The sequence below is a fragment of the Scyliorhinus torazame genome, chromosome 13 (genome assembly GCF_047496885.1).
Source record: "Scyliorhinus torazame isolate Kashiwa2021f chromosome 13, sScyTor2.1, whole genome shotgun sequence".
In the NCBI taxonomy this organism is placed as follows: Eukaryota; Metazoa; Chordata; class Chondrichthyes; order Carcharhiniformes; family Scyliorhinidae; genus Scyliorhinus; species Scyliorhinus torazame.
The window spans coordinates 172,168,708-172,196,273 of record NC_092719.1 but is presented as its reverse complement, the minus strand read 5'-3'; the positions used below and the strand labels follow the sequence as shown (position 1 = coordinate 172,196,273).

General features: G+C 45.8%; 1 protein-coding gene across 1 annotated transcript in view; it reads right to left on the bottom strand.

Moving 5' to 3' along the window:
• Nucleotides 1-27,566, bottom strand: part of arhgef3 (Rho guanine nucleotide exchange factor (GEF) 3) — a 520,666-nt gene that overhangs the window by 326,250 nt on the left and 166,850 nt on the right. The window contains exon 2 of the mRNA XM_072472446.1: nt 1,710-1,776. Coding sequence (XP_072328547.1) covers nt 1,710-1,776 — 67 coding nt within the window. The remainder of the gene's footprint in view (nt 1-1,709; nt 1,777-27,566) is intronic.

Sequence of the window (27,566 nt, the reverse complement as noted above, 5' to 3'; positions counted from 1 at the left end):
CACCCGGAGGAAACCCACGCAGACACGGGGAGAACGTGCAGACTCTGCACAGACAGTGACCCAGCAGGGAATCAAACCTGGGACCCTGGTGCTGTGAAGCCACAGTGCTAATCACTTGTGCTACCGTGGTGCCCAGTCAACCAATCAGCAATCTTTTCTCCGGTAGTATAACTTATCGTGAGCAGCTGATATTTGAAACTCTTGCATTTGACCAAGATGGAAAGCTTCGGCGATTGTGTCTCTCTTTTCAACAGTATTCAAGTTCTGTACGGGAAAGTGACTATGGTTATAATTTATCTATTAATTTATAGATATGCAGTCTAAGTCCAGTATTGGTTTATCATTTGTAAACTCTCCCTTGAAATTATTAAATGAAGCTTGCCCTCTTCGGAATGTTTATATTTAACACATTATAGTCACTTGTATGTTAAAATAAATTGTATTATAATAGCCAGTTCAAATGGACTGGAATTCCCTATTTGCTTCCCTCATCCACTGAAGGCACTGACATTTAGAGGATATTGGTAATTTTCCATGTGTGAATCTAAACAGTCAGTTGATAGACTATTCAACCTTGTGGGGAATTATGTCCTCCTTAATCTCTATCTGTGAAAACTATGCCATAAAATGTCAGCATATTGAGAAGAACATTCATTGTGGATTGGCCTCATTGGATTTCTACTCTCATCTGGCACAAGAATCCTATTTTATATCTCCCCTCCATAGTCCATGGATGATGGGACTAATTGTACCAACTAATATCCTATCAAGATACTTTGGGGTGGAAGAAAATAGCACAAAATAAAAACATTTTTTACAACTCCATTTGTAAAATATGTCTTATTTTTATGTCACAGCTTGACTCTTTTAGTAGCACCAATCTTATGTCAAAAGACTTTGGTTCAAACCTCACTCAAGTGCATAATTTAGGCAGTGATGCCAAAGCTACTGGCCATGGGCCATATAGAGCTCCTCAATTCTTGGCTACCTAGCCCAGAGCCCGGACAACCAAGAGTTGATATTTCTCATTATCTGGTTTATCCAATTTGCTTGGCCTGGAAGATTAGGGGAAAAAATATTGTTTTATTGTTCTCAGTGCAATTATCTGATTAGTGGGCAATTCCTAAATTGGAACATCAGAGGCCTGTTGATATCTAAAACTTAAGCTACAGACAAATGAATGGATGCATGGTTTGAATTTAATGGATGTCTTTATAACTGAACAGTTTTCATCAAAGCATACTGCAGAGAATTCAGCTTCAATTCCGGTAACTGTTTGTATGGAGTTTGCATTTTCTCCCCGTGACTGCGTGGGTTTCCTCCGGGTGCTCCGGTTTCCCCCCATAATCCGAAGATGTGCAGGTTAGGTGGATTGGCCATGATAAAAATTGAGGAATGTGTAGGTTCGATGGGGCTACAGGGATAGGATGGGGAGGGGGCAAAGTTAGGGTGCTCCTTCAGAGGGTCAGTGCAGACTCTATGGGCTGAAAGGCCTTCTTCTGCACCGTAGGGACTCTATAAAAAAAAATACATTCCCCCCTCCTCAATCAACACTGAAATCAGAGCAATTGGTCATTCACTTCATTGTGTGATCTTGTTAATTCATTGTATGTGCAGCATTTGAACGATGTAGTGAAGGCATACATTTATATACAGTCCCATACCCAGTCTCTTGGATGAAAGTGCAGTTAAGGTCATGAGACACTTACCCCCTTGAAATTCCAACCGCTGACTGTGGAAAGCAGGGAGGAGGTGCTACCTTGCTGTAAGGTAGACCTGGGAAACAAAAAAGAAAATAGAACTTTTACTGTCAGAACCTTTTCCAAACATCAGTAACAGATTTAAAATCCACAATTGTCCATGGATGCGATGTCAATTACAATAGAGCTCATCTGTATTTCAAAGGCAATTAGGGATGGCCAATAAATGCTGGCCTTTCAATTGATGCCCACATTCCAAGACAGAATTTTTACAAATCCATTATATCTCCTTATATGTGGTACTACACATGACCATGTTAAATTTCACATGCTCTTGTTCCATGCCCATATGCAGCAAGACCTGAACAACATTCAGATTTGGGCTGATAAGTGGTAATTAATATTTGCACCACAAAAGGGCCAGTAAATGGCCATCTTCAACAAGAGTCAATCGAACTACCTCCCCTCAACATTCAATGACATTTCTTTCACTGAATCGTCAACCAGCTACATCTTGGGGGCGCCATTGGCCATAAAATTAACTGGACCAGTCATATAAACATTGTGGCGACAAGGACAGGTCAGGAGTTGGGAATTCTGTGGCAGGTAACTCAACCTCCTGTCTCCTCAAAGCATTTCCTCCATCAGCAAGGTACAATTAAGTAGTGTGAAGGAATACCGACCCCATACTTGGGTGAGTGCAACTCCAACACTAAAGAAGCTTGACACCATCCAAAATAAAGCAGCCAATTGATTGACATCCCATCCAGTACCTTAAACATTCATTGGTGCCAAGGCTGTAGTGTGTAGCATCTACAAGATGTGTTGCAGCAACTCATTAAGGCATCTTTGGTAGTACATTTTAAGCCTGCGACCTCTACCACCTTGGATAACAAGGGTGGCAGACGATGGGAATACCAACAGCTGCACATTCCCCGCCAATCACACACCATCTGGATTTGGAATTATATCACCGTTCCTTCACTGTATCTGGATGAAAATCCCCAAATCCCTCCCTAACGGCACTGTGAGTGTGCCTACATCATCATAGATTATCATAGATTATCATAGAATTTACAGTGCAGAAGGAGGCCATTTGGTCCATCGAGTCTGCACCTGCTCTTGGAAAGAGCACCCTACCCAAGCCCACACCTCCACCCTATCCCCATAACCCAGTAACCCCACCCAACACTAAGGGCAATTTTGGACACTAAGGGCTGTTAAGTAATGGGTTAAGAGACATTGCAATTAGTTGTCTCATTTATGTTAAGTATCCATTAATTGATATGTAAAGGGGCTTCAGATGGCCTCTGGCAGGTGATGTATAGTTAGAGTTTTGTGCAAAGGCTGTTGGAATGAAATAATTGTGTGTTTGTGAAAAAGGAACAGAACTTTAGACTCTTCATATCACAGCAACTAAAACGTCTAACAATTGGTAGCAGAGGATGGTTGCTGTGTAAATGTGAAGGGTTGAAAGATACAACTTTTCCAGATCAAACCAAGGAGTGAGTGAGAAAAGGAAAAAAAAAGGGATATATGGCTGAACCGAGGATAAAGATGGCTGGATAGGAGTATCCTCACTTATTTTCTGAAAGGAAATCGTACGACCAATGGAGAAGTGCAGTAGTTATGTGGGCTAAGGTAACTGCTTTGGGAAAGAGAAAACAAGGTATGGCATTGGCTCTTTCTTTACCATATGGCAGTAAAATCTGAAACAAAGTGCTTTCTGAGCTGGAATTGGAAGAGTTAGACTCAGAAGAAGGTCTGGAGACTTTATTACATTATATGGATAAGATTTATAAGAAAGATGACTTGTTAAGTGCGTATGAAGCATAGTTGGATTTTGATAAGTTCTGGAAAATGGAGGATATCTCCATGGAAGACTATATAATAGAATTTGGCAGACTATATAAAAGGCTGCAGAAACACAACCTGGAATTTCCACAGTCTGTGTTGGCCTTTAAATTACTTGACTGTGCTAGAGTGAGCAACATGGATAGGCTCCTGGTTTTGACAGGAGTTCAGTTTACTGATAAGGATACCTTATTCGAACAGATGACAAAAGCTTTACAAAAGTTTCTGGGAAAACATTCGATTCCGATGGCTCTGATGACCCAAATAGGTCAGCCTGCAATAAGGCAGAATATAGAAGATACGCTACTAACAGGATGGCGAAATCGTATGGCTACGAACAGGATTCAAGACTATAGAAGGAGACCGAGACAAGGAAATTATGAAGACAGAAACCCAGTTAGAACCTACAATAGGAAGATGAACCCCAGAAATGCACGGGGCATGATAAATCGATGTTTTTGATGTGACTCTCAATACCATTATGCTTTCAACTGTCCAACTCATTATGATAGAGTGTTTGAAGCGACACATGACACAGAAGAGTCAGAAGAGGAAAAAGATAGTGACCAGAAAGAAGGCATTGTCCTATTGACAAGCAGTTTTACACCAGTAATGAGGGTGTTGGTTCCAGAATCCTTCAACTGTGCTGTATTGGACAGTGGCTGCACAACTACTGTGTGTGGAATTGACTGGTTAAAATGTTACCTGGACTCTTTGAATGCTGAAAATCGTAACAAGGTTAAGGAATTTGAAAGTTCCACAAGTTTCAGGTTTGGGGATGATAATACTCTGAAGTCGCTGAAAAGAGTGGTGATCCCTTGCAATATTGCCGGAGTGAATCATTTCATTAGCATGGATGTTGTATCAAGTGAGATACCTTTGCTTCTGAGCTGACCGTCGATGAAGAAAGCACACATGAAACTGGATATTGAACAGGATAAGGCAACAGTTTTTGGAAAGACGGCGGACTAACAATTTACACAGTCGGGACACTATTGTATTCCATTACTGACAAATAATATTTCAAGTAGAGTGGTTAAGGATGTGTTAATGGCAGTTGAAAATGGGACTTTAGCTGATAAAAAGCTTGTGGTATTAAAACTGCATAGGCAATTTACACAACCGTCTCCTCGGAGGCTGAAAATTTTATTAAAGGATGCAGGGGTAAAAATGTATTAAAGGATGACGACTATACTAAACTGATAGAACAGGTTAGTGACCGCTGTGAAGTTCGTAGGAAGTACAGAAGGACACCAGCACGACCAATAGTAACTCTACCTTTGGCCAGGGATTTTAACGACATTGTGGCCATGGACCTTAAGATCTGGGATAAAGCAAATAATATATTTATTTTGCATTTTGTAGATTTAGCAACCAGATTTAGTCAATCAACGATTGTACGAAGTAAAGAAAAGAGAGTAATTCTGGATCAAATCGTGGAAAAATGGATAGGGACAGGAATGGGTCCACCGGCAAAATTCCTTACGGACAATGGGGGAGAATTTGCTCATGATGAGTTTAGGGATGTGTGTGAAAACATGAATATCAGAGTTATGAATACGGCTGCAGAAAGCCCATTTAGTAATGGTGTCTGTGAAAGAAAGCATGCTGTCATCGATGACATGCTTCGGAAAATTTTGGCAGATCAACCAAATTGCAGGTTAAATTCAGCTTTAGCATGGGCAGTACATGCAAAGAATTCATTGCAGATGGTTGGGGGCTACAGTCCTTATCAATTAGTGTTTGGTAGAAATCCAAACATTCTGTCCATTTTGGATGACCAGCCTCCAGCTTGGGAGGGGACTACAATTAGCTCTGGTTTTGCTGAACATTTAAATGCATTACATAGCAGTAGAAAAGCTTTTTTGGAAGCAGGAGTCTCTGAAAGAATTCGCAGAGCTTTAAGACATAACGTACGGCCATCAGATGCTGTTTTTCAGCAAGCAGGCAGGGTATACTATAAGAGAGACAATTCTAATGAATGGAAAGACCCAGGGAAGATCAAAGGCATAGATGGCAAAACAATTATTTTGCAACATGGTCATCAAACTTTTAGGGTACATTCATTAAGGATAATGGTACAGGTTACAAATTTTCAAATTGAGACAGAGCAGACAGACATGACGAGGAACCAGAGTCATTTGGTACGCATGTGTTACAGAACTATGAGGACCAATTAACTGATATAGACAGGGTTTCTGTGGAGGAACACAACACTTCTGATGAATTAGAACAGGCCACTTTTCCGAAAGGGCAACTGCTCCAAAGGTTGGTACAAAAGTGACATACTTGCCTGAAGGGTCTAGTCAATGGAAGGATGCAACTGTTTTTTTCAAAATATGTTTATTCAGAATGGGTTTCTCCCGCACATATTGACTTTCCCATATGTTTATGTTTTTCCTTTCTCGGGTGCCCCTAGGAAAAACCCCTTTCCCAGCCCACCCTTATACCCCCCCCCCCCCGAAAGAGACGCTCCCCCCTCCCCTCCCCCCCCCTCCCTCCCTGGGTTGCTGCTGCTGCTGACCGACCTCCACCTAACGCTCCGCGAGATAGTCTAGGAACGGTTGCAACCGCCTGAAGAACCCTTGCACAGACCCTCTCAAGGCAAACTTTATCCTCTCCAGCATGAGGAACCCTGCCATGTCATTTATCCAGGCTTCCACACTGGGGGGCTTCGCGTCTTTCCACAATAGCAAGATCCTCCGCCGGGCTACCAGGGACGCAAAGGCCAGGATACCGGCCTCTTTCGCCTCCTGCACTCCCGGCTCGTCCGTCACTTCAAATAGTGCTAGCCCCCAACTTGGCTTGACCTGGGCTTTCACCACCTTGGACATAGTCCTCGCAACACCCCTCCAGAACCCATCCAGTGCCGGGCACGACCAGAACATATGGGCGTGATTCGCCGGGCTTCCTGAGCACCTCCCACATCTGTCCTCCACCCCAAAGAACCTACTCAGCCTCGCACCTGTCATATGCGCTCTGTGAATAACCTCAAACTGTATCAGGCTAAGCCTGGCACACGAAGAAGAGGAATTAACCCTACTTAGGGCATCAGCCCACAGACCCTCTTCAATCTCCTCCCCCAACTCCTCCTCCCATTTGCCCTTCAGCTCCTCTACCAAAGCCGCCTCCTCTTCTTTCATCTCCTGATATATCGCCAACACCTTGCCCTCTCCGACCCATACACCCAAAATCACCCTGTCCTGAATCCCCTGTGCCGGGAGCAACAGGAATTCCCTCACCTGTCGCCTCACAAACGCCCTCACTTGCATGTACCTGAAAGTGTTTCCCAGGGGTAGCCCAAACCTCTCCTCCAGCGCCCCTAGGTTCGCAAACGTCCCATCGATGAACAGGTCCACAATTCTTCTAATCCCTGCCCGATGCCAGCTCTGAAACCCCCCCCCCCGTCCTTGCTTCCTGGGACAAACCGATGGTTATCTCTGATCGGGGACCACACCGAGGCTCCCATCGCACCCCTGTGTCGTCTCCACTGCCCCCAGATATTTAGCGTTGCCGCCACCACCGGACTCGTGGTGTACCTTGTCGGCGAGAGCGGCAGCAGTGCCGTCACCAGCGCCCCCAGGCTCGTTCCTTTGCAGGACGCCATCTCCAACCTCTTCCATGCCGCCCCCTCTCCCTCCGTCACCCACTTATGGATCATTGCCACGTTGGCTGCCCAATAGTAGCCACCCAGATTCGGCAACGCCAGCCCTCCTCTGTCCCTACTACGCTCCAGAAACCCCCTCCTTACCCTCGGGGTCTTGTTTGCCCACACAAAACCCATGATGCTCCTGCCTACCCTCTTAAAAAATGCCTTGGTGATCATAATAGGAAGGCACTGGAACACAAAAAGAAACCTCGGGAGGACCATCATTTTAATCGACTGTACCCTGCCCGCTAGCAAGAGTGGCAACATATCCCATCGTTTGAAGTCCTCCTCCATCTGCTCCACCTGCCGCGTCAAATTAAGTTTATGCAGGGCCCCTCAACTCCTAGCTACTTGGATCCCCAAGTACCGAAAGCTCCTTTCCGCCCTCCTCAACGGTAGGTCGTCTATCCCTCTTCCCTGGTCCCCGGGATGCACCACGAAGAGCTCACTTTTCCCTACATTGAGCTTATAGCCCGAGAAGTCCCCAAACTCCCTTAGGATCTGCATGACCTCCACCATCCCCTCCACTGGATCCGCCACATACAGCAACAGGTCATCTGCATACAACGACACTCGATGCTCCTCTCCCCCTCGGACCAACCCCGTCCATTTCCTGGACTCTCTTAATGCCATGGCCAAAGGTTCAATTGCTAATGCAAACAACAGGGGGGACAGGGGGCACCCTGCCTCGTCCCTCGATACAGCCGAAAATACTCCGACCTCCGCCGATTCATAACCACACTCGCCACCGGGGCTCTATATAGGAGCTTAACCCAACTGATAAACCCCTCCCCAAACCCAAACCTCCGCAACACTTCCCAGAGATACTCCCACTCTACTCGGTCAAAGGCCTTCTCCTCGTCCATAGCTGCCACTATCTCCGCCTCTCCCTCCACCGATGGCATCATAATCACGTTTAGGAGCCTCCGCACATTGGTGTTTAGCTGCCTGCCCTTTACAAATCCCGTCTGGTCCTCGTGAATCACCCCCGGGACACAGTCCTCAATTTTTGTAGCCAGCACTTTTGCCAGCATCTTAGCATCCACATTATGGAGCGAAATCGGCCTAGACGACCCACATTGCAGTGGGTCCTTATCCCGCTTCAGGATCAAAGAGATCATTGCCCCGGACATTGTCAGGGGCAGGGTCCCCCCCTCCCTTGCCTCATTGAAAGTCCTCACCCGCAACGGGGCTAACAGGTCCGCGTACTTCCTGTAAAACTCAACCGGGAACACATCTGGTCCCGGAGCCTTCCCCGCCTGCATGCTCCCCAGTCCTTTAATCAGCTCCTCCAACCCAATTGGTGCCCCCAAACCAGCCACCTCCTGCTCCTCCACCCTCGGGAACCTCAGTTGGTCCAGAAATCGTCGCATCCCCTCTTCCCCCGTTGGGGGCTGAGATCTGTACAGCTCCTCATAGAAGGCCTTAAATGCCTCATTTACTTTCACCGCACTCCGCACCGTAGTTCCCCTGCCACCCTTGATTCCACCTATCTCCCTCGCTGCCATCCTCTTACGGAGCTGATGTGCCAGCATCCGGCTCGCCTTCTCCCCATACTCATACGTCGCCCCCTGTGCTTTTCTCAACTGTGCCTCTGCCTTCCCTGTGGTCAACAGGTCGAATTCCGTCTGAAGACTTCACCTCTCCCTAAGTAGTCCCTCTTCAGGGGCCTCTGCATATCTCCTGTCCACCCTTAAAATCTCCCCCACTAACCTCTCCCTTTCCCTGCCCTCTCTCTTCTCCCTGTGAGCCCTGATGGAGATTAACTCTCCCCTGACTACCGCCTTCAGCGCCTCCCATACTACCCCACCTGCACCTCCCCGTTGTCATTGGCCTCCAAATACCTTTCAATGCACCCCCGTACCCTCCCGCACACCTCCTCATCTGCCAGTAATCCCACATCCAAACGCCACAGCGGGCGTTGGTCCCTCTCCTCTCCGAACTCCAGTTCCACCCAGTGCGGGGCGTGGTCTGAGATGGCTATGGCCGAATACTCCGTTCCCTCCACTTTCGGGATCAGCGCCCTGCTCAGAACAAAAACATCTATCCGGGAGTAGGCTTTGTGTACGTGGGAGAAAAAAGAAAATTCCCTGGCCAGGGGCCTGGCAAATCTCCACGGATCCACTCCCCCCATCTGGTCCATAAACCCCCTAAGCACCTTGGCCGCAGACGGCCTCTTCCCCATCCTAGATCTGGAACGATCTAATGCTGGATCCAACACCGTGTTAAAATCCCCACCCATTATCAAGCTTCCTACCTCCAGGTCCGGAATGCGCCCCAACATACGCTTCATAAATCCAGCATCCTCCCAGTTCGGGGCGTATACGTTTACCAATACCACCCACGCCCCCTGCAGCCTACCGCTCATCATCACGTATCGACCTCCATTGTCCACTACTATATTCTTGGCCTCAAACGACACCCGCTTCCCCACCAGTATTGCCACCCCTCTATTCTTCGCATCCAGCCCCGAATGGAATACCTGTCCTACCCATCCCTTTCTTAACCTGACCTGGTCTGCCACCTTCAAATGTGTCTCCTGAAGCATGGCCACGTCTGCCTTCAGTCCCTTTAAGTGCGCGAACACTCGGAAGGATGCAACTGTTATTAGTAGAGCAGGGAAGGCCACTGGAAAGTATAAACATTGGTTGAATGTACAGCATTCAGGGGAAGGAGTCAAGACAATGGATTGGGAAAACAAAGTTCAAAAATGGAGGGCACAGAAACACAGTGCCAGTTCAGATAGTACATCGGATAGTGAACAGGTCTGCAGGAAAAGGTCGAGAACTATTGAAAGGACATCCCACAGCAGAAGGGAAAGATCAAGCAGTAGCAGTACAGAACGAGATACTAGGCGGGAGAAGGGACGTAGTTTATCAAGATCTCGGAACATGAGTAAGACTACGAATACTATTAGGAGTAGAAGCCCACATGCACGTGAGATTTTGGTTTCTTCAAATAAATTAGATGAAAAAGTTATCAAAGAAGCTAAACAGCAAGAATTGCATAGTTGGAGTGAATTTGGGGTATACACGGAAGTACCGGATAGGGGACAAAGAGCTCTATCCCGCAGATGGATTTGCACGGAAAAGGTTCTTCCGGATGGAACTTATAAGGCAAAGGCCAGGCTTGTGGCAAGGGGATTTGAAGAAAACTTAGACGATCAGGATTTAAGGGTAGATTCACCTACAGCAGGAAAGATTATTTTAAAGATCTTCTTGGCTCTATTAGCCACAAAGACAAGGGAATGCAAATCTATAGATATAAAAGCTGCCTTTTTGCAGGGGCATCAGCTCCAGAGAGACATTTTTCTCCGTCCTCCTAAAGAAGCAGCTAACACAGAAGGGGTACTCTGGAAGTTGAACAAATGTGTATAGATTAAATGATGCATCTAACGTCTGGTATTTTTCGGTAAGGTCAGTTTTGTTAAAGTTAGGCTGTTGCCAGTTGAAAGCAGATCCTGCAATGTTTTACTGGCACTACAAAGGAAATCTTTCTGGCATTTTTATGATGCATGTCGATGATTTTTTGTGGGGTGGGACTAGTGATTTTGAAGCTATTGTAATCTTTGGTTTGAGGAAAGAATTCAGGATTGGAAGTCAGGCTTTCGGTGCATTTAAATATATTGGACTGGAAATTGAACAGACTAAGTTAGGGGCAACTTTACGCTTTATTTGGAAAGCATCAGCCCAATAGCAATTAGTCATGGCCGAGTTTCACAAAAAGATGCAAGGTTTCAAAGATAGAAAAAGAGCAACTGCGAAGTTTAATTGGGCAACTGAACTGGTTAGGTAGACAGACTAGACCGGTCGTGAGTTTTGATGTCTTAGAGTTGAGTACAAAAATGAATGATCCCAAAGTGGAAGACATAATAAGAGCAAATAAAGCTTTGGCCAAACTAAAAATGTAGGAGTGTGTTTTGAAGTTCTCTATAATAAGATTGTTAAGGGCCTTTTGTAAGTGAATGGACATTCTAGAGGAAAATTCAGAGAGCGGAGACACACACTCAGAAATTGTAGATCTCCTAGTACACAGTGGTGCAACTGAGATAGGAAGGGGACTGCTGAGTTTACACCCTAGCGTGGGTAGATCTGTGAGAGAGGAGAATGGGCAGTTGAGGTTAATGCCTGTAAGAATACAGCAAAGGGTACTTCAGTGGGCTCCATGGAGCATGCTGGAAGGAGACACACAGAGAATAGCTATGGATTGATTGAAGGGGTAATCAAGTTTAGGATGCGGCAACATAGTGGGAACTGGAGGTTGGATTGCCTCAGAATGGAATGGGGAGGGAAAACAATTCAAGCGGAGTCAATGAAAAGGTAGAATGGTGATGTGACATGGGGGAAGAGAGAGAATGGTCCAAGAATGGTTGAGGATAAAAGAAGGAGAATGAAACTCAGATTTGGAGTGACAACCTAAGCACACGTGTGAATGGTCAGAAAGAGGACTCGAGTGACGCAGACATGGTAGCATAGTGGCAGCACTTTTGCTTCACAGTGCCAGGGTCCCAGGTTCGATTCTGGCTTGGGTCGCTATCTGAGCGGAGTCTGAACGTTCTCCCCGTGTTTGCATGGGTTTCCTCCAGGTGCTCCGGTTTCCTCCCACAGTCCGAAGAAGTGCAGGTATGTTAGATTGGTCATGCTAAACCTGTCCCTTAGTGTCGAAAAAAGGTTAGGTGGCGTTACTGGGTTATGGAGATAGGGTGGAGGTATGCGCTTTGGTAGGATGCCCTTTCCAAGGGCTGGCGCAGACTCGATGGGCTGAAAGGCCTCCTCCTACACTGTAAATTCTATGGTTCAAGAGAGATTAGGAGAGACACGTCGCACTTGTAAGCAAAGGACAGGGATGAGAACATGAATGAAAATGAAAATCACTTATTGTCACGAGTAGGCTTCAATGAAGTTACTGTGAAAAGCCCCTAGCCGCCACATTCCGGCGCCTGTTCGGGGAGGCTGGTACGGGAATTGAACCATGCTGCTGGCCTGCCTTGGTCTGCTTTAAAAGCCAGCGATTTAGCCCAGTGAGCTAAACCAGCCCCTGTCTGAAACCAACTCAAGTTAATGTTTGAGAGCATTGGATAAAAGCAAATTTCTGCGAAGGCTGACATCCGAAACCAAGAGAAAATGCTAGAAAATCTCTGCAGGTCTGACAGCATCTGTAGGGAGAGAAAAGAGTCATCTGGACTCAAAACGTTAGCTCTTTTCTCTCCTAACAGATGCTGCCAAACATGCTGAGATTTTCCAGCATTTTCTCTTTGGTTAAAGTTTGAGAGCCTGTGGTGAAATGAATTCAACCTATGAATAGCATGGAATCAGATTTGAACATCCAAAATCTAATTTCCAGATTGAGGGTTAGTTAGAACCGATCATTACCCCAGGCCACCTTTTCTACATTCCCCATTCATAGAACCACAATTCAACTCACTACATGTGTTTCTCTCAACCCAGCTCCCTCTACTAGACAGTCGATCGGGTCACTCAGCTGGCTAAGGTTCACTGCACCTTTTCCCTGGCTTGCTGCAAAGCTGAATTGAACCATGTAACTGTGTTTGATGGACAATAAACCTCCACTTTATTTAATGTACATGGACAAATTAAGTCATTTACGAATTTCAGTCGTTATCCATTTGTTAAAAGTGAAATTATTTTTGGTTGGGTGGGTATTATTTGTTCTGTTCGTTTTTTTCCTCTTGAAAATTGTTGTTAAAAATTATATATGCCTTAATAAAAATATATATTTTTTAAAGTGAAATTATTTTGTTCCTGCTTGCTTGGATTTTTTTAAACATTTGCTGCAAATTGATGCAATATCTTTATTTCACTTAAATCATGTAAAATGGATGAACAGGGAGGAAATTTAATGTACACCAGATTTTAATTGTTTGAAATCATTTCGAATATAAAAGATTCACTCTGAAGTCAGACCTTTGGTCGTTGCCCATCTACCGTAAATTGGGAAACACCCAAACCACTCGTCATAGCCACGCAACTGAAGTGAGGGAAGGTGAGCAGTTTCCAACATTTAACACTGAGCCATCAATACTGAAAGCATTTAATATATTATGTATCTCACTGCAATTTGAGAGAATTCACTGGGCGCATACTAGATGGCATATTTCCCTCCACACATCCAAAGTACTTAATTCATTGTGAAGTGTTTTGGCCTGTCCTGAGGTCATGAACAGTGCTGTACATGTACAAATCTGTTCTTTATTCTTCATGTTTGTCTTCAAAGATACAGGGACTTGCAGGCAGACTCCAGTGAAGCATATTTCAAAGGAGCACATTCTTCTGCGAGGAGGCTACTTAGGAAAATTGTCAAAAAGCCTTAAAGCCAATTGTGAGTTAACTGAAAGTGACTGTTTCGCAACATTGGATAAGTGGTCCCAAATTATAAGTTACTTGGAAACTGTATATAGCGAAGACAAACACAATCAATCTGTTTCAATTGTCAACTTCAAAAAAATGTTCAGAAATTGGACGTACAAAATCAAACTTCCTCTGCCACACAAATCAAACAATGTTCCATGATTAAATATACAAAATAGCGACACTTCTGGCCAAAAGAGAATTACAGCATGAGTGGAACTGAATGTTTGATCATTTCTGTGAAAATAATCATTTCTTAATCTTTCTGTAAACAATTCATTAAAAAACCCTATGTGGTATTATCAGGTATTGCTGTACCTAAGAGGCTGATGACCATTGGTTAAACCTAGGAGTTTACCATTGGCTGTTGATACGTAGCTCCGCCCTGACAGGTGGAGTATAAGAACCGGTGCCATCCCAGCAGCCTTCACTTTCTGTACCGAAGCTGCTGGGGAACAGTTCTAGTCGATTAAAGCCTTCAGTTATGAAATCACTTCGTCTTGAGTGTAATTGGTCGTGCATCACCCTGAAAATATCTTGCACCGATTTTGAAGTAGCATTAGTAATGATCTCGCCAGACCAAGTGGCCTTGTTTGGAAAAGAGGACTCTCTGGTAACAATTTCACAACATGCTGCCATACATAGTGAAAGATTGCTGCACTGTTGCTTCACAGCTCCAGGGTACCAGGTTCGATTCCCGGCTTGGGTCACTGTCTGTGCGGAGTCTGCACGTTCTCCCTGTGTCTGCGTGGGTTTTCCCCCACAGTCCAAACATGCACAGGTTAGGTGGATTGGCCATGCTAAATTGCACCTTAGTGTACAAAAGGTTAGGTAAGGTTACTGGGTTACGATGGAAGCGTGGGCTTAAGTAGGGTGCTCTTTCCAAGGGCTGGTGCAGACACGATGGGCTGAATGGCCTCCTTCTGCACTGTAAATTCTGTAAATCTGTAAACAGTCTTTTCCTCTGCGCTACTTCAGACAGCATTTGATGGAGTTTTCCTTTCTCAAAACTTTTACAAAATCAGATCCTGGCTGATATCCCTAAACCATAATCAAAAATTAATAAATTTAAAGAAATATTAAACTAGTTTGCATTAACACAGATTACACCAACTTAATAAACCAAGCACATTACAAAGTTGTCCTTGCCCAAAGAGAACTTCCTCACTTGGATGTTACAAGCAGTAAAAAGTGTGTTTGTCATAAAGGTGTGTAACAGTCTTCATTCTTATTTAAGCAGAATTTAGACGCCTCCTGGGGAACTTCAAGCTCTTGATGATTACTATTCACTGCAGTAAGTAATCTTATTTTATGCCACCCAGTTAGCACCAACGTTTATTGTCAAATATATTTCATTTTCTTATTAAAAGATAACTTAAATAATAAATGAGTACTTCTGGCATGGAGGAACATGGCAGGTCATATATGGTAATCATTCCTATTCTTAAGACAGCAGTGGGTGATTTTAAGGCAGATGACTAATAACGTACCACCTATGTATTGCGTGTAAGCCCATACGATACAGTGATGGAGACACGCCCACACTAAATGGAGAATTCTGATTGAATAAACAGTGTGCCTTGTGCTCTCCAAATGCTATTAATAGCCTCCCACCCCCAAAGTACATTGATTACATCTCCAAAGGCTCTGCCCACCACACATTTGCTGCTCTGACATCCTAGCAAGACTGAACTGTACTGTGGAGAATCAAGGTCTGCTGAAATTAATCAGGCAACACAAACATCACTAGCGTACTTCAAACCCGTCAATATGCACTCCATTATTTGGATGGTACAAACTTGTGGCCCACCCTCCCCAATAATTCAAAATTATATCCCTTGGGGGGAAAGAAAAACTACAAAAGGAGAAACAAATTGGCTAATTTTAGATACAATTCTTGAACATTGATCATTGATTTCCTGCAGCAATCAAGCAAGTTCCAGGATATCATGGATCGGGTTAAATTTTTTTCAAGGTGTCTAAAGATCTGCCACCTGAATATAAATGACAGCATCTCAGACATCCTCTGGAGACACACTGTTCCCACAATTATGAACCTTGCTGTTAATGATTGTAAGAGACATTTCCTTTGTTCAATAGCACATATTAACACTCAGTCACATCATGCAGCGGTCCCATCATGTCTCAAGCATAAAATTATACAAAAAAAAATTCTAATTAAGCAAAGTAGGTGAGAAAGAACTTCAAGAATGTACAATTACAGTGAATACAATGACAAGAGTATAATATCATGACCACATGACAGGTGTTTCCATAAAAAGTGGTCCATGTGCAAAGAATTTGTGCACTTGTGTGTGTGTCCATGCACACATGTGTGTATGTATGTGTGTGCATGTAGCCCCCTTTTTAATTTATGAATGGTTCAACTTAAAAATAATCCAGCAAACAAGCTTTTGTCTTTAACCAGATAAAGGTCAGTGTATTACAAAAATTACTGCTGAATTTCTTTAGGTAAAAGTGATGTGATGAAGTTATTAACTAAAATATAGATGCATAAGGTAAAGGCAGATAAAGATGAAAAGATACTTGGAAGATGAGATTTCAAATCGGTCTCTGTGAGGTATTATTACGAGATGGTTATCCGAGTTCCATTCTTTCTGAAGAGAAGGGGTTGGAATTGGAGGTTCGGTTACCAGTGGTGATGGCTTCTGGAGTGCACCAGTTAGTGTTTGCCTCTCGCGGGTGGATTCAGCAGGTCAGAAGGTTTTTGGGAGATCAAGAAGGTTTCTTATTCCTCATAAATTCTGTGGTTATGTATTTGTAGGTTCCTATGACTTTTCTGGCAGAAACAGCACTTGATTTCTTTGGGAAAAAAACTCCCTTGGCTAAGAACCCTCTTTAAGTTGTTTCTCAGAGTTCTTACTGGGGTTCTGCACACAAAATGGCTATTCGCAGCCTGTCTTTATACAGTTCATAAACTTAAAATGGTTGCTAACATGTGATTTGGGAAAATGCCAAGTTATCTCCCGAATAAAGCAAGTGCTAATCCCATTTAGCAATCCCAAATCCCCATATCAGCTGTAATGTTCAAAAGTGGCCATGGTTTTCACACCCTCATGGAAAGCCATGTCTGTTGGGGACTCAACAAATTTCAAAAGTCTTTTCTTGTCTGGGTATGTCTACCTATTCACTTGAAGCTTAAACACAATGCAATTGAAAAGGACAGGTGACTTTTGGAAGCCATGTTTTATGGCTTTAAGGTATCCATTTAAAATGATACGTTAGCCTTTTTTTTTTACAAAATCTACAATATGACAAGAACACATTCGTGACAACAGTCAAACCAACCCCTAAAAAACAAGTTGTTTACGGGGAGGCAGTGGCGTAGTGGTATTGTCATCGGGCTAGTAACCCAGAGTCATGCTCTGGGGAACCGGGTCGAATCCCGCCATGGCAGATGGTGAAATTTGAATTCAGTAAAAATCTGGAATTAAAAATCTAAAGGTGACCATGAAACCATTGTCAATTGTCATTAACACCCATCTGGTTCACTAATACTTTGCATCAGTATTCACCAAAGAGAAGGAATTGGTAGATGTTGAGTCTGGAGAAGGGGGTGTAGATAGCCTGGGTCACATTGTGATCCAAAAAGACGAGGTGTTGGGTGTCTTAAAAAATATTAAGGTAGATAAGTCCCCAGGGCCTGATGGGATCTACCCCAGAATACTGAAGGAGGCTGGAGAGGAAATTGCTGAGGCCTTGACAGAAATCTTTGGATCCTCGCTGTCTTCAGGGGATGTCCCGGAGGACTGGAGAATAGCCAATGTTGTTCCTCTGTTTAAGAAGGGTAGCAAGGATAATCCCGGGAACTACAGGCCGGTGAGCCTTACTTCAGTGGTAGGGAAATTACTGGAGAGAATTCTTCGAGACAGGATCTACTCCCATTTGGAAGCAAATGGGCGTATTAGTGAGAGGCAGCACGGTTTTGTGAAGGGGAGGTCGTGTCTCACTAACTTGATAGAGTTTTTCGAGGAGGTCACTAAGTTGATTGATGCAGGTAGGGCAGTAGATGTTGTCTATATGGACTTCAGTAAGGCCTTTGACAAGGTCCCTCATGGTAGACTAGTACAAAAGGTGAAGTCACACGGGATCAGGGGTGAGCTGGCAAGGTGGATACAGAACTGGCTAGGCCATAGAAGGCAGAGAGTAGCAATGGAGGGATGCTTTTCTAATTGGAGGGCTGTGACCAGTGGTGTTCCACAGGGATCAGTGCTGGGACCTTTGCTCTTTGTAGTATATATAAATGATTTGGAGGAAAATGTAACTTGTCTGATTAGTAAGTTTGCAGACGACACAAAGGTTGGTGGAATTGCGGATAGCGATGAGGACTGTCTGAGGATACAGCAGGATTTAGATTGTCTGGAGACTTGGGCGGAGAGATGGCAGATGGAGTTTAATCCGGACAAATGTGAGGTAATGCATTTTGGAAGGTCTAATGCAGGTAGGGAATATACAGTGAATGGTAGAACCCTCAAGAGTATTGAAAGTCAAAGAGATCTAGGAGTACAGGTCCACAGGTCATTGAAAGGGGCAACACAGGTGGAGAAGGTAGTCAAGAAGGCATACGGCATGCTTGCCTTCATTGGCCGGGGCATTGAGTATAAGAATTGGCAAGTCATGTTGCAGCTGTATAGAACCTTAGTTAGGCCACACTTGGAGTATAGTGTTCAATTCTGGTCGCCACACTACCAGAAGGATGTGAAGGCTTTAGAGAGGGTGCAGAAGAGATTTACCAGAATGTTGCCTGGTATGGAGGGCATTAGCTATGAGGAGCGATTGAATAAACTCGGTTTGTTCTCACTGGAACGAAGGAGGTTGAGGGGAGACCTGATAGAGGTATATAAAATTATGAGGGGCATAGACAGAGTGGATAGTCAGAGGCTTTTCCCCAGGGTAGAGGGGTCAATTACTAGGGGGCATAGGTTTAAGGTGAGAGGGGCAAGGTTTAGAGTAGATGTACGAGGCAAGTTTTTTACGCAGAGGGTGGTGGGTGCCTGGAACTCTCTACCGGAGGAGGTAGTGGAAGCAGGGACGATAGGGACATTTAAGGGGCATCTTGACAAATATATGAATAGGATGGGAATAGAAGAATACGGACCCAGGAAGTGTAGAACAAACAAAGAACAAAGAAATGTACAGCACAGGAACAGGCCCTTCGGCCCTCCAAGCCCGTGCCGACCATACTGCCCGACTAAACTACAATCTTCTACACTTCCTGGGTCCGTATCCTTCTATTCCCATCCTATTCATATATTTGTCAAGATGCCCCTTAAATGTCCCTATCGTCCCTGCCTCCACTACCTCCTCCGGTAGTGAGTTCCAGGCACCCACTACCCTCTGCGTAAAAAACTTGCCTCGTACATCTACTCTAAACTTTGCCCCTCTCACCTTAAACCTATGCCCCCTAGTAATTGACCCCTCTACCCTGGGGAAAAGCCTCTGACTATCCACTCTGTCTATGCCCCTCATAATTTTGTATACCTCTATCAGGTCGCCCCTCAACCTCCTTCGTTCCAGTGAGAACAAACCGAGTTTATTCAATCGCTCCTCATAGCTTATGCCCTCCATACCAGGCAACATTCTGGTAAATCTCTTCTGCACCCTCTCTAAAGCCTCCACATCCTTCTGGTAGTGTGGCGACCAGAATTGAACACTATACTCCAAGTGTGGCCTAACTAAGGTTCTATACAGCTGCAACATGACTTGCCAATTCTTATACTCAATGCCCCGGCCAATGAAGGCAAGCATGCCGTATGCCTTCTTGACTACCTTCTCCACCTGTGTAGCCCCTTTCAGTGATCTGTGGACCTGTACTCCTAGATCTCTTTGACTTTCAATACTCCTGAGGGTTCTACCATTCACTGTATATTCCCTACCTGCATTAGCCCTTCCAAAATGCATTACCTCACATTTGTCCAGGTTAAACTCCATCTGCCATCTCTCCGCCCAAGTCTCCAGACAATCTAAATCCTGCTGTATCCTCAGACAGTCCTCATCGCTATCCGCAATTCCACCAACCTTTGTGTCGTCTGCAAACTTACTAATCAGAAGATTGTAGTTTAGTCGGGCAGCATGGTCGGCACGGGCTTGGAGGGCCGAAGGGCCTGTTCCTGTGCTGTACATTTCTTTGTTCTTTGTTTGTAATGTCTTTTAGGGAAGGACATCTGTCGTCCTTACCTGGTTTGGGCTGCATGTGAATCCAGACCCATGGCAATGTGGTTGACTCTTAATAGCCCTCAGGGATGGGCAATAAATGCTGGTCCACCTAGCGATGCCCACATCCCATGGACGAATTAAAAGAAAACTAAAATTTTAAACCATCTGACTCGAGCAATGATTGTTATATTAGAATGTGTATAGGACTCAAACCCTTATGTTCTACATAGCTCAGTATTCAAAGGCTTGGATGTCTGATGGTGACGTGTAGGTGGAGGCCACACGTTGGGTGGCTCCTGCTAGAGCTTTTGTTTTTGGCTGTTTTCACCCACATTTGGGGGAAAATGTTATGTGATTGATCTCTAGAAAAGTTGAGGCAACTATAAGATTTCAAAACACCACATGAAAAATACGGGGCAAAAAGGTGCGAGCGATAGTCTGCCTGAGAGCTCGAATTTGGTGTGGAGTTCTGTGGGAGGAGGCTCTGGGAAAGACATCGACGGCAGTGTGGGAACAAGGAGAGGTGTTGAAGGAAACATTGTCATGGCACAGTGACCACTTCATCTCAATGGAAGAGGAGCTGCAGAAGGTGCAGAGGGCTAAAGTGGAGGATCTGCAGAACAGATCACGACGGCAGAATCTGCAGATCGTGGGACTGCCTGAGGCTGGAGGGCCGGAAACCGACAGAATATGTTGCGGAAATGTTCGCTAAGTTGTTGGGGAAGAGGAGGACCTCTCCCTCTATGACCTGGATAGGGCTGGAGCTCATCGGTCGCTCCGAAGGTGAAGCCGAAGGTGAATGAACTACAAAGAGCTGTGACAGCCTGTTTTCATAACCACCAGGTGAAGGAGAAAGTGCAGAGATTGGCGAAGCAGGGTGGGGGTGGTTCGTATGATGACATGGAATGTGTGAGGGTTGAGCGGGCCGGTGAAGCGAGTGAGAGTCTCCTTGCATTTGAAGAGCTTGAGAACTGACATGGTGCTGCTGCAGGAGACCCATCGATAGGTGAAGGACCAGGTGAGGCTTCGGAAGGACTGGGTGAGTCAGGTGTTCCACTCGGGATTTGACAGCAGGGCCCAAGAGATAGTGATACTGGTGGGCAAGGGAGTGGAGTTTCAGATAGAGAAGCTGGTGGCAGATCGGGGGGGGGGCAGGTATGTTATAGTAACGGGTGCTTTGGAGGGGGAAGCCGGTGATGTTGGTTAGGGTATTTTTTTTTTTTTTAATTTTAACGCATTTTATTCAAACTTGTATCAAAGTAGGTTACAGCAAATAATCACCCCGAGAAACATTCTTCCCAACAATCAACGAGACAGTTTGTACAGATTTTTCTCCTTTTTCACCCCCCCCCTCCCCATCACTCCCCCCCCCCCTGCGATGAACAGCTCCTCAAACACAGTCACAAACACCCCCCACCTTTTCTCAAACTCCCTTGCTGTGCCCCTTAACTCATACTTTATCTTCTCTAACTGCAGGAAGTCATTCAGGTCACCCAACCATGCTGCTACCACCGGTGGCGATGCCGACCGCCACTCCAGCAAAATTTGTCGCCGTGCAATCAGAGAGGCGAAGGCCAAGACATCGGACTTCCTCCTCTCCATGAGCTCCGGCTTCTCTGAAACCACAAATATCGCCACCAAAGGGTCCAGGTCCACTCCCTCCTCCACTATCCTGGCTAAGACCGCGAACACTCCCGCCCAGAATCTTCCCAACTTTTCACAACCCCAAAACATGTGCGCATGACTCGCTGGCCCCTGCCCACACCTCTCACACTCATCTGCTGCCCCCTGAAAGAACCCACTCATTCTCACCCGAGCCATATGCACCCTGTGCACCACCTTAAACTGTATCAGGGTCATCCTTGCACAAGAGGAGGTCCCGTTTACCCTTCGCAGTGCCTCACTCCATACTCCCCAATTAATCTCCAGTCCCAACTCCGCTTCCCATTTCTCCTTGATCTTCACCACCCGCTCGCCTCCCTGCTCCCCCAGCCGCTTATATATATTCCCAATTTTTCCCTCCCCTTCCACATCCGGAAGCAGCAGTCGCTCCAGCAGTGTGTATCCCGACAATCTAGGGAACCTCTTCCAGACCTTTCGTGCACATTCCCTAAACTGTAGATACCTGAACTCACTACCCTTCGGCAGCCCTACTCTCTCCCTTAGCTCCTCCAGACTGGCGAACCCTTACTCCAAATACAGATTCCTCACCTTGACCAGCCCCACTTGCCTCCACCTCCTGTACACACTATCCATCCCCCCTGGCTCAAACCCATGATTCTCGCACTGCGGTGTTAGCACCGACCACCCCTTCCACCCTAAAATGCCTCCTCAACTGATTCCATATCTTCACCGTGGACTGCACCATCGGGCTCCCTGAATACCTCGTCAAAGTCATTGGCAACACAGCTGTCATCACCATAGCCCTCAAACTAGACCCTTACAAGATTCCTCCTCCATCCTAACCCACTCTACCCCTTCGCCTTCCCACCACTGCCGCACCTTGTCCACATTCGCCGCCCAATAATAATGAAGCAAGTTCGGCAACGCCAATCCTCCCTGCTGCCTCTGCCTCTGTAGCAGGGTCCTCCCCACCCTCGGCACCTTCCCTGCCCATACAAAGTCCAAAATGATCGTGTCCACTTTCCGAAAAAAGGCCTTTGGTAGAAAGATCGGGAGAGCTCGAAAGATAAACACGATCCTAGGCAGAATATTCATTTTAAAAAAAAATTTAGAGTACCCAATTCATTTTTTCCAATTAAGGGGCAATTTAGCGTGGCCAATCCACCTAGCCTGCACATCTTTGGGTTGTGGGGGCGAAACCCACACAAACACGGGGAGAGTGTAAACTCCACACGGACAGTGACCCAGAGCCGGGATCGAACCTGGGACCTCGTCACCGTGAGGCAGCAGTGCTAACCATAGCGTCACAGTGCTGCCCTGAATATTCATTTTCACCACTTGGACACTCCCCACCAAATTTAAGTGCAGTGCATCCCACCTCTTAAGATCCTCCCTGGCCTCCTCCAGCAGCTTCATTAAGTTCCACTTATGGAGCCCCGTCCATTTCCTCGCTACCTGAATCCCCAAATACCTCGCTACCGTAAATGGCATCCCCCCTAAATTAGCCCGCTGTGCCAGCTCATTCACCGGGAATACCTTGCTTTTCCCTACATTCAGTTTGTACCCCAAGAACCCTCCAAACCTCCCCAGCAGGCCCATGATCCTTCCCATACTCTCCAACGGATCCAAAACATGCAGCAAGAGGTCATCAGCATAGAATGACACCTGATGGGCCACACTGAAGATATGGAGGCAATTTCGGCAGCACTTTAGGTTAAGGGCGAGATCGGTGCTGATACTGATCCGAGGGAATCATGTGTTTGAGCCGGCGCGGCTGGATGCTAGGTTTCACGGTTGGGAGGTGCGGGCGGTGGTGGAGATAAAGGACTTATTTCTAGAAGGGCAGTTCACGAGTTTGGAGGAGTTGATGGAGAAGGTTGGGATTCTGCAGAAAGGCCTTAAGGTCTATGCAGGTGCTGGACTTTTGCAAAGGAGGTTTTTCTGACTGTTCCGGTGGCGCCGCCTTCCTTCTTGTTGGAGGGGGTGTTGGCAGTGAAGGGGCTGGAGGGGAGGGGTCATTGGATGGGGTCAAGGTGAAGTGGGAGGAGGAGCTGGGATGGCACTGGAGAAGGGGTTATGGTGTGAGGTGCTGCGGAGGGTGAATGCCTCAACCTCGTGCGCGAGGCTGGGGCTGATACAGCTAAAGGTGGTGCATGGGGCGCACCCAACAAAGTCGAAGATGAGCCGATTGTTTGAGGGGGTGGAGGACATTTGTGAGCAGTGTGGGAGAGGAACAGCCAATCATGTATATATGTTCTGGTCCTGACCAAAGTTGGAGAGATTTTGGAGGTTGTTTTTTAGCACCATGTCAGTGATTTTGCAGAGATTTGGAGACCCCCTGGGTGCCATATTTGGGGTGTTGGACTTGCTGGAGCTGCAGACGGGAACGGGGGCAGATGTTTTAGGCTTCGCCTCGCTGCTTGCTGGCGGGTCCTGTTGAGGTGGAGGTCAGCTTCTCCGCCCTGTGCCTCGATATGGCTGGGGGATTTGATGGAATTCCTGTATTTGAAGAAGGTCAAGTTTATTTTGAGGGGTGCGAGTGAGGTGTTCCACAAGAGCTGGGGTTTGTTTATCCTACATTTTGAAGAGTTGGTTACCGTTGGCTGCTGGGGGGGTTCTTATGTTGGGTGTTATTGGGGTGTTGGGGGGGTCAGGGTTTTTTTGTTGTTGTGTTTAGTTGGGTTGTATGTTCAAAATGATGAAAATCGAATAAAAATATTTTTTTAAGTATTCAAAGGCTCTGCCTCTGATGATCCTTCGCATTCTGTGAGGAAGTATCTGCCCTCTGCAGCTTTGGATCTGAATTCCCTACCTGGACTCATTGCAATTATGTCCTATTGCAGATCATACTGAAGCACCAACATGCCACACATGCCTCCTCTCGGCGGCGACTGCAACAAGGCACCTGATCTTTAATTATGTAATGCTATTATTCTGACACACTTAGTGCGAATGCACCTTTTCTGTAAATGCATGGGTGCTTTTCCCAGTGTATTTTTTAAAATTAAACATCACAAGCAGCAGCTATAATCCAACTTAAATCAAGAACATAGAACATAGAAAATACAGCACAGAACAGGCCTTTCGGCCCACGATGTTGTGCCGAACCTTTGTCCTAGATTATCATTGAATTTACAGTGCAGAAGGAGGCCATTCGGCCCTTTGAGTCTGCACCGGCTCTTGGAAAGAGCACCCTACCCAAACTCAACACCTCCACCCAACACCAAGGGCAATTTTGGACATCAAGGGCAATTTATCATTGGCCAATTCACCTAACCGGCACATCTTTGGACTGTGGGAGGAAACCGGAGCACCCGGAGGAAACCCACGCAGACACGGGGAGGACGTGCAGACTCCGCACAGACAGTGACCCAAGCCGGAATTGAACCTGGGACCCTGGAGCTGTGAAGCAATTGTGCTATCCACAATGCTACCGTGCTGCCCTTAAGAACAAATAAATCTACACTATATCATTTTACCGTAATCCATGTACCTATCCAATAGCTGCTTGAAGGTCCCTAATGTTTCCGACTCAACTACTTCCACAGGCAGTGCATTCCATGCCCCCACTACTCTCTGGGTAAAGAACCTACCTCTGATATCCCCCCTATATCTTCCACCTTTCACCTTAAATTTATGTCCCCTTGTAATGGTTTGTTCCACCCGGGGAAAAAGTCTCTGACTGTCTACTCTATCTATTCCCCTGATCATCTTATAAACCTCTATCAAGTCGCCCCTCATCCTTCTCCGTTCTAATGAGAAAAGGCCTAGCACCCTCAACCTTTCCTCGTAAGACCTACTCTCCATTCCAGGCAACATTGCACCTTTTCCAAAGCTTCCACATCCTTCCTAAAATGAGGCGACCAGAACTGTACACAGTACTCCAAATGTGGCCTTACCAAAGTTTTGTACAGCTGCATCATCACCTCACGGCTCTTAAATTCAATCCCTCTGTTAATGAACGCGAGCACACCATAGGCCTTCTTCACAGCTCTATCCACTTGAGTGGCAACTTTCAAAGATGTATGAACATAGACCACAAGATCTCTCTGCTCCTCCACATTGCCAAGAACTCTACCGTTAACCCTGTATTCCGCATTCATATTTGTCCTTCCAAAATGGACAACCTCACACTTTTCAGGGTTAAACTCCATCTGCCACTTCTCAGCCCAGCTCTGCATCCTATCTATGTCTCTTTGCAGCCGACAACAGCCCTCCTTACTATCCACAACTCCACCAATCTTCGTATCGTCTGCAAATTTACTGACCCACCCTTCAACTCCCTCATCCAAGTCATTAATGAAAATCACAAACAGCAGAGGACCCAGAACTGATCCCTGCGGTACGCCACTGGTAACTGGGATCCAGGCTGAATATTTGCCATCCACCACCATTCTCTGACTTCTATCGGTTAGCCAGTTCGTTATCCAACTGGCCAAATTTCCCACTATCCCATGCCTCCTTACTTTCTGCATAAGCCTACCATGGGGAACCTTATCAAATGCCTTACTAAAATCCATGTACACTACATCCACTGCTTTACCTTCATCCACATGCTTGGTCACCTCCTCAAAGAATTCAATAAGACTTGTAAGGCAAGACCTACCCCTCACAAATCCGTGCTGACTATCCCTAATCAAGCAGTGTCTTTCCAGATGCTCAGAAATCCTATCCTTCAGTACCCTTTCCATTACTTTGCCTACCACCGAAGTAAGACTAACTGGCCTGTAATTCCCAGGGTTATCCCTAGTCCCTTTTTTGAACAAGGGCACGACATTTGCCACTCTCCAATCCCCTGGTACCACCCCTGTTGACAGTGAGGACGAAAAGTTCATTGCCAATGGCTCTGCAATTTCATCTCTTGCTTCCCATAGAATCCTTGGATATATCCCGTCAGGCCCGGGGGACTTGTCTGTCCTCAAGTTTTTCAAAATGCCCAACACATCTTCCTTCCTAACAAGTATTTCCTCGAGCTTACCAATCTGTTTCACACTGTCCTCTCCAACAATATCGCCCCTCTCATTTGTAAATACAGAAGAAAAGTACTCGTTCAAGACCTCTCCTATCTCTTCAGACTCAATACACAATCTCCCGCTACTGTCCTTGATCGGACCTACCCTCGCTCTAGTCATTCTCATATTTCTCACATATGTGTAAAGGGCCTTGGGGTTTTCCTTGATCCTACCTGCCAAAGATTGTTCATGCCCTCTCTTAGCTCTCCTAATCCCTTTCTTCAGTTCCCTCCTGGCTATCTTGTATCCCTCCAATGCCCTGTCTGAATCTTGTTTCCTCAGCCTTACATAAGTCTCCTTTTTCCTCTTAACAAGACATTCAACCTCTCTTGTCAACCATGGTTCCCTCACTCGACCATCTCTTCCCTGCCTGTCAGGGACATACATATCAAGGACACGTAGCACCTGTTCCTTGAACAAGTTCCACATTTCACTTGTGTCCTTCCCTGCCAGCCTATGTTCCCAACTTATGCACTTCAATTCTTGTCTGACAACATCGTATTTACCCTTCCCCCAATTGTAAACCTTGCCCTGTTGCACGTACCTATCCCTCTCCATTACTAAAGTGAAAGTCACAGAATTGTGGTCACTATCTCCAAAATGCTCCCCCACTAACAAATCTATCACTTGCCCTGGTTCATTACCAAGTACTAAATCCAATATTGCCCCTCCTCTGGTCGGACAATCTACATACTGTGTTAGAAAAGCTTCCTGGACACACTGCACAAACACCACCCCATCCAAACTATTTGATCTAAAGAGTTTCCACTCAATATTTGGGAAGTTAAAGTCGCCCATGACTACTACCCTATGACTTCTGCACCTTTCCAAAATTTGTTTCCCAATCTGTTCCTCCACATCTCTGCTACTATTGGGGGGCCTATAGAAAACTCCTAACAAGGTGACTGCTCCTTTCCTATTTCTGACTTCAACCCATACTACCTCAATAGGGTGATACTCCTCAAACTGCCTTTCTGCAGCTGTTATACTATCTCTAATTAATAATGCCACCCCTCCACTTCTTTTACCACCCTCCCAAATCTTATTGAAACATCTATAACCAGGGACCTCCAACAACCATTTCTGCCCCTCTTCTATCCAAGTTTCCGTGATGGCCACCACATCGTAGTCTCAAGTACCGATCCATGCCTTAAGTTCACCCACCTTATTCCTGATGCTTCTT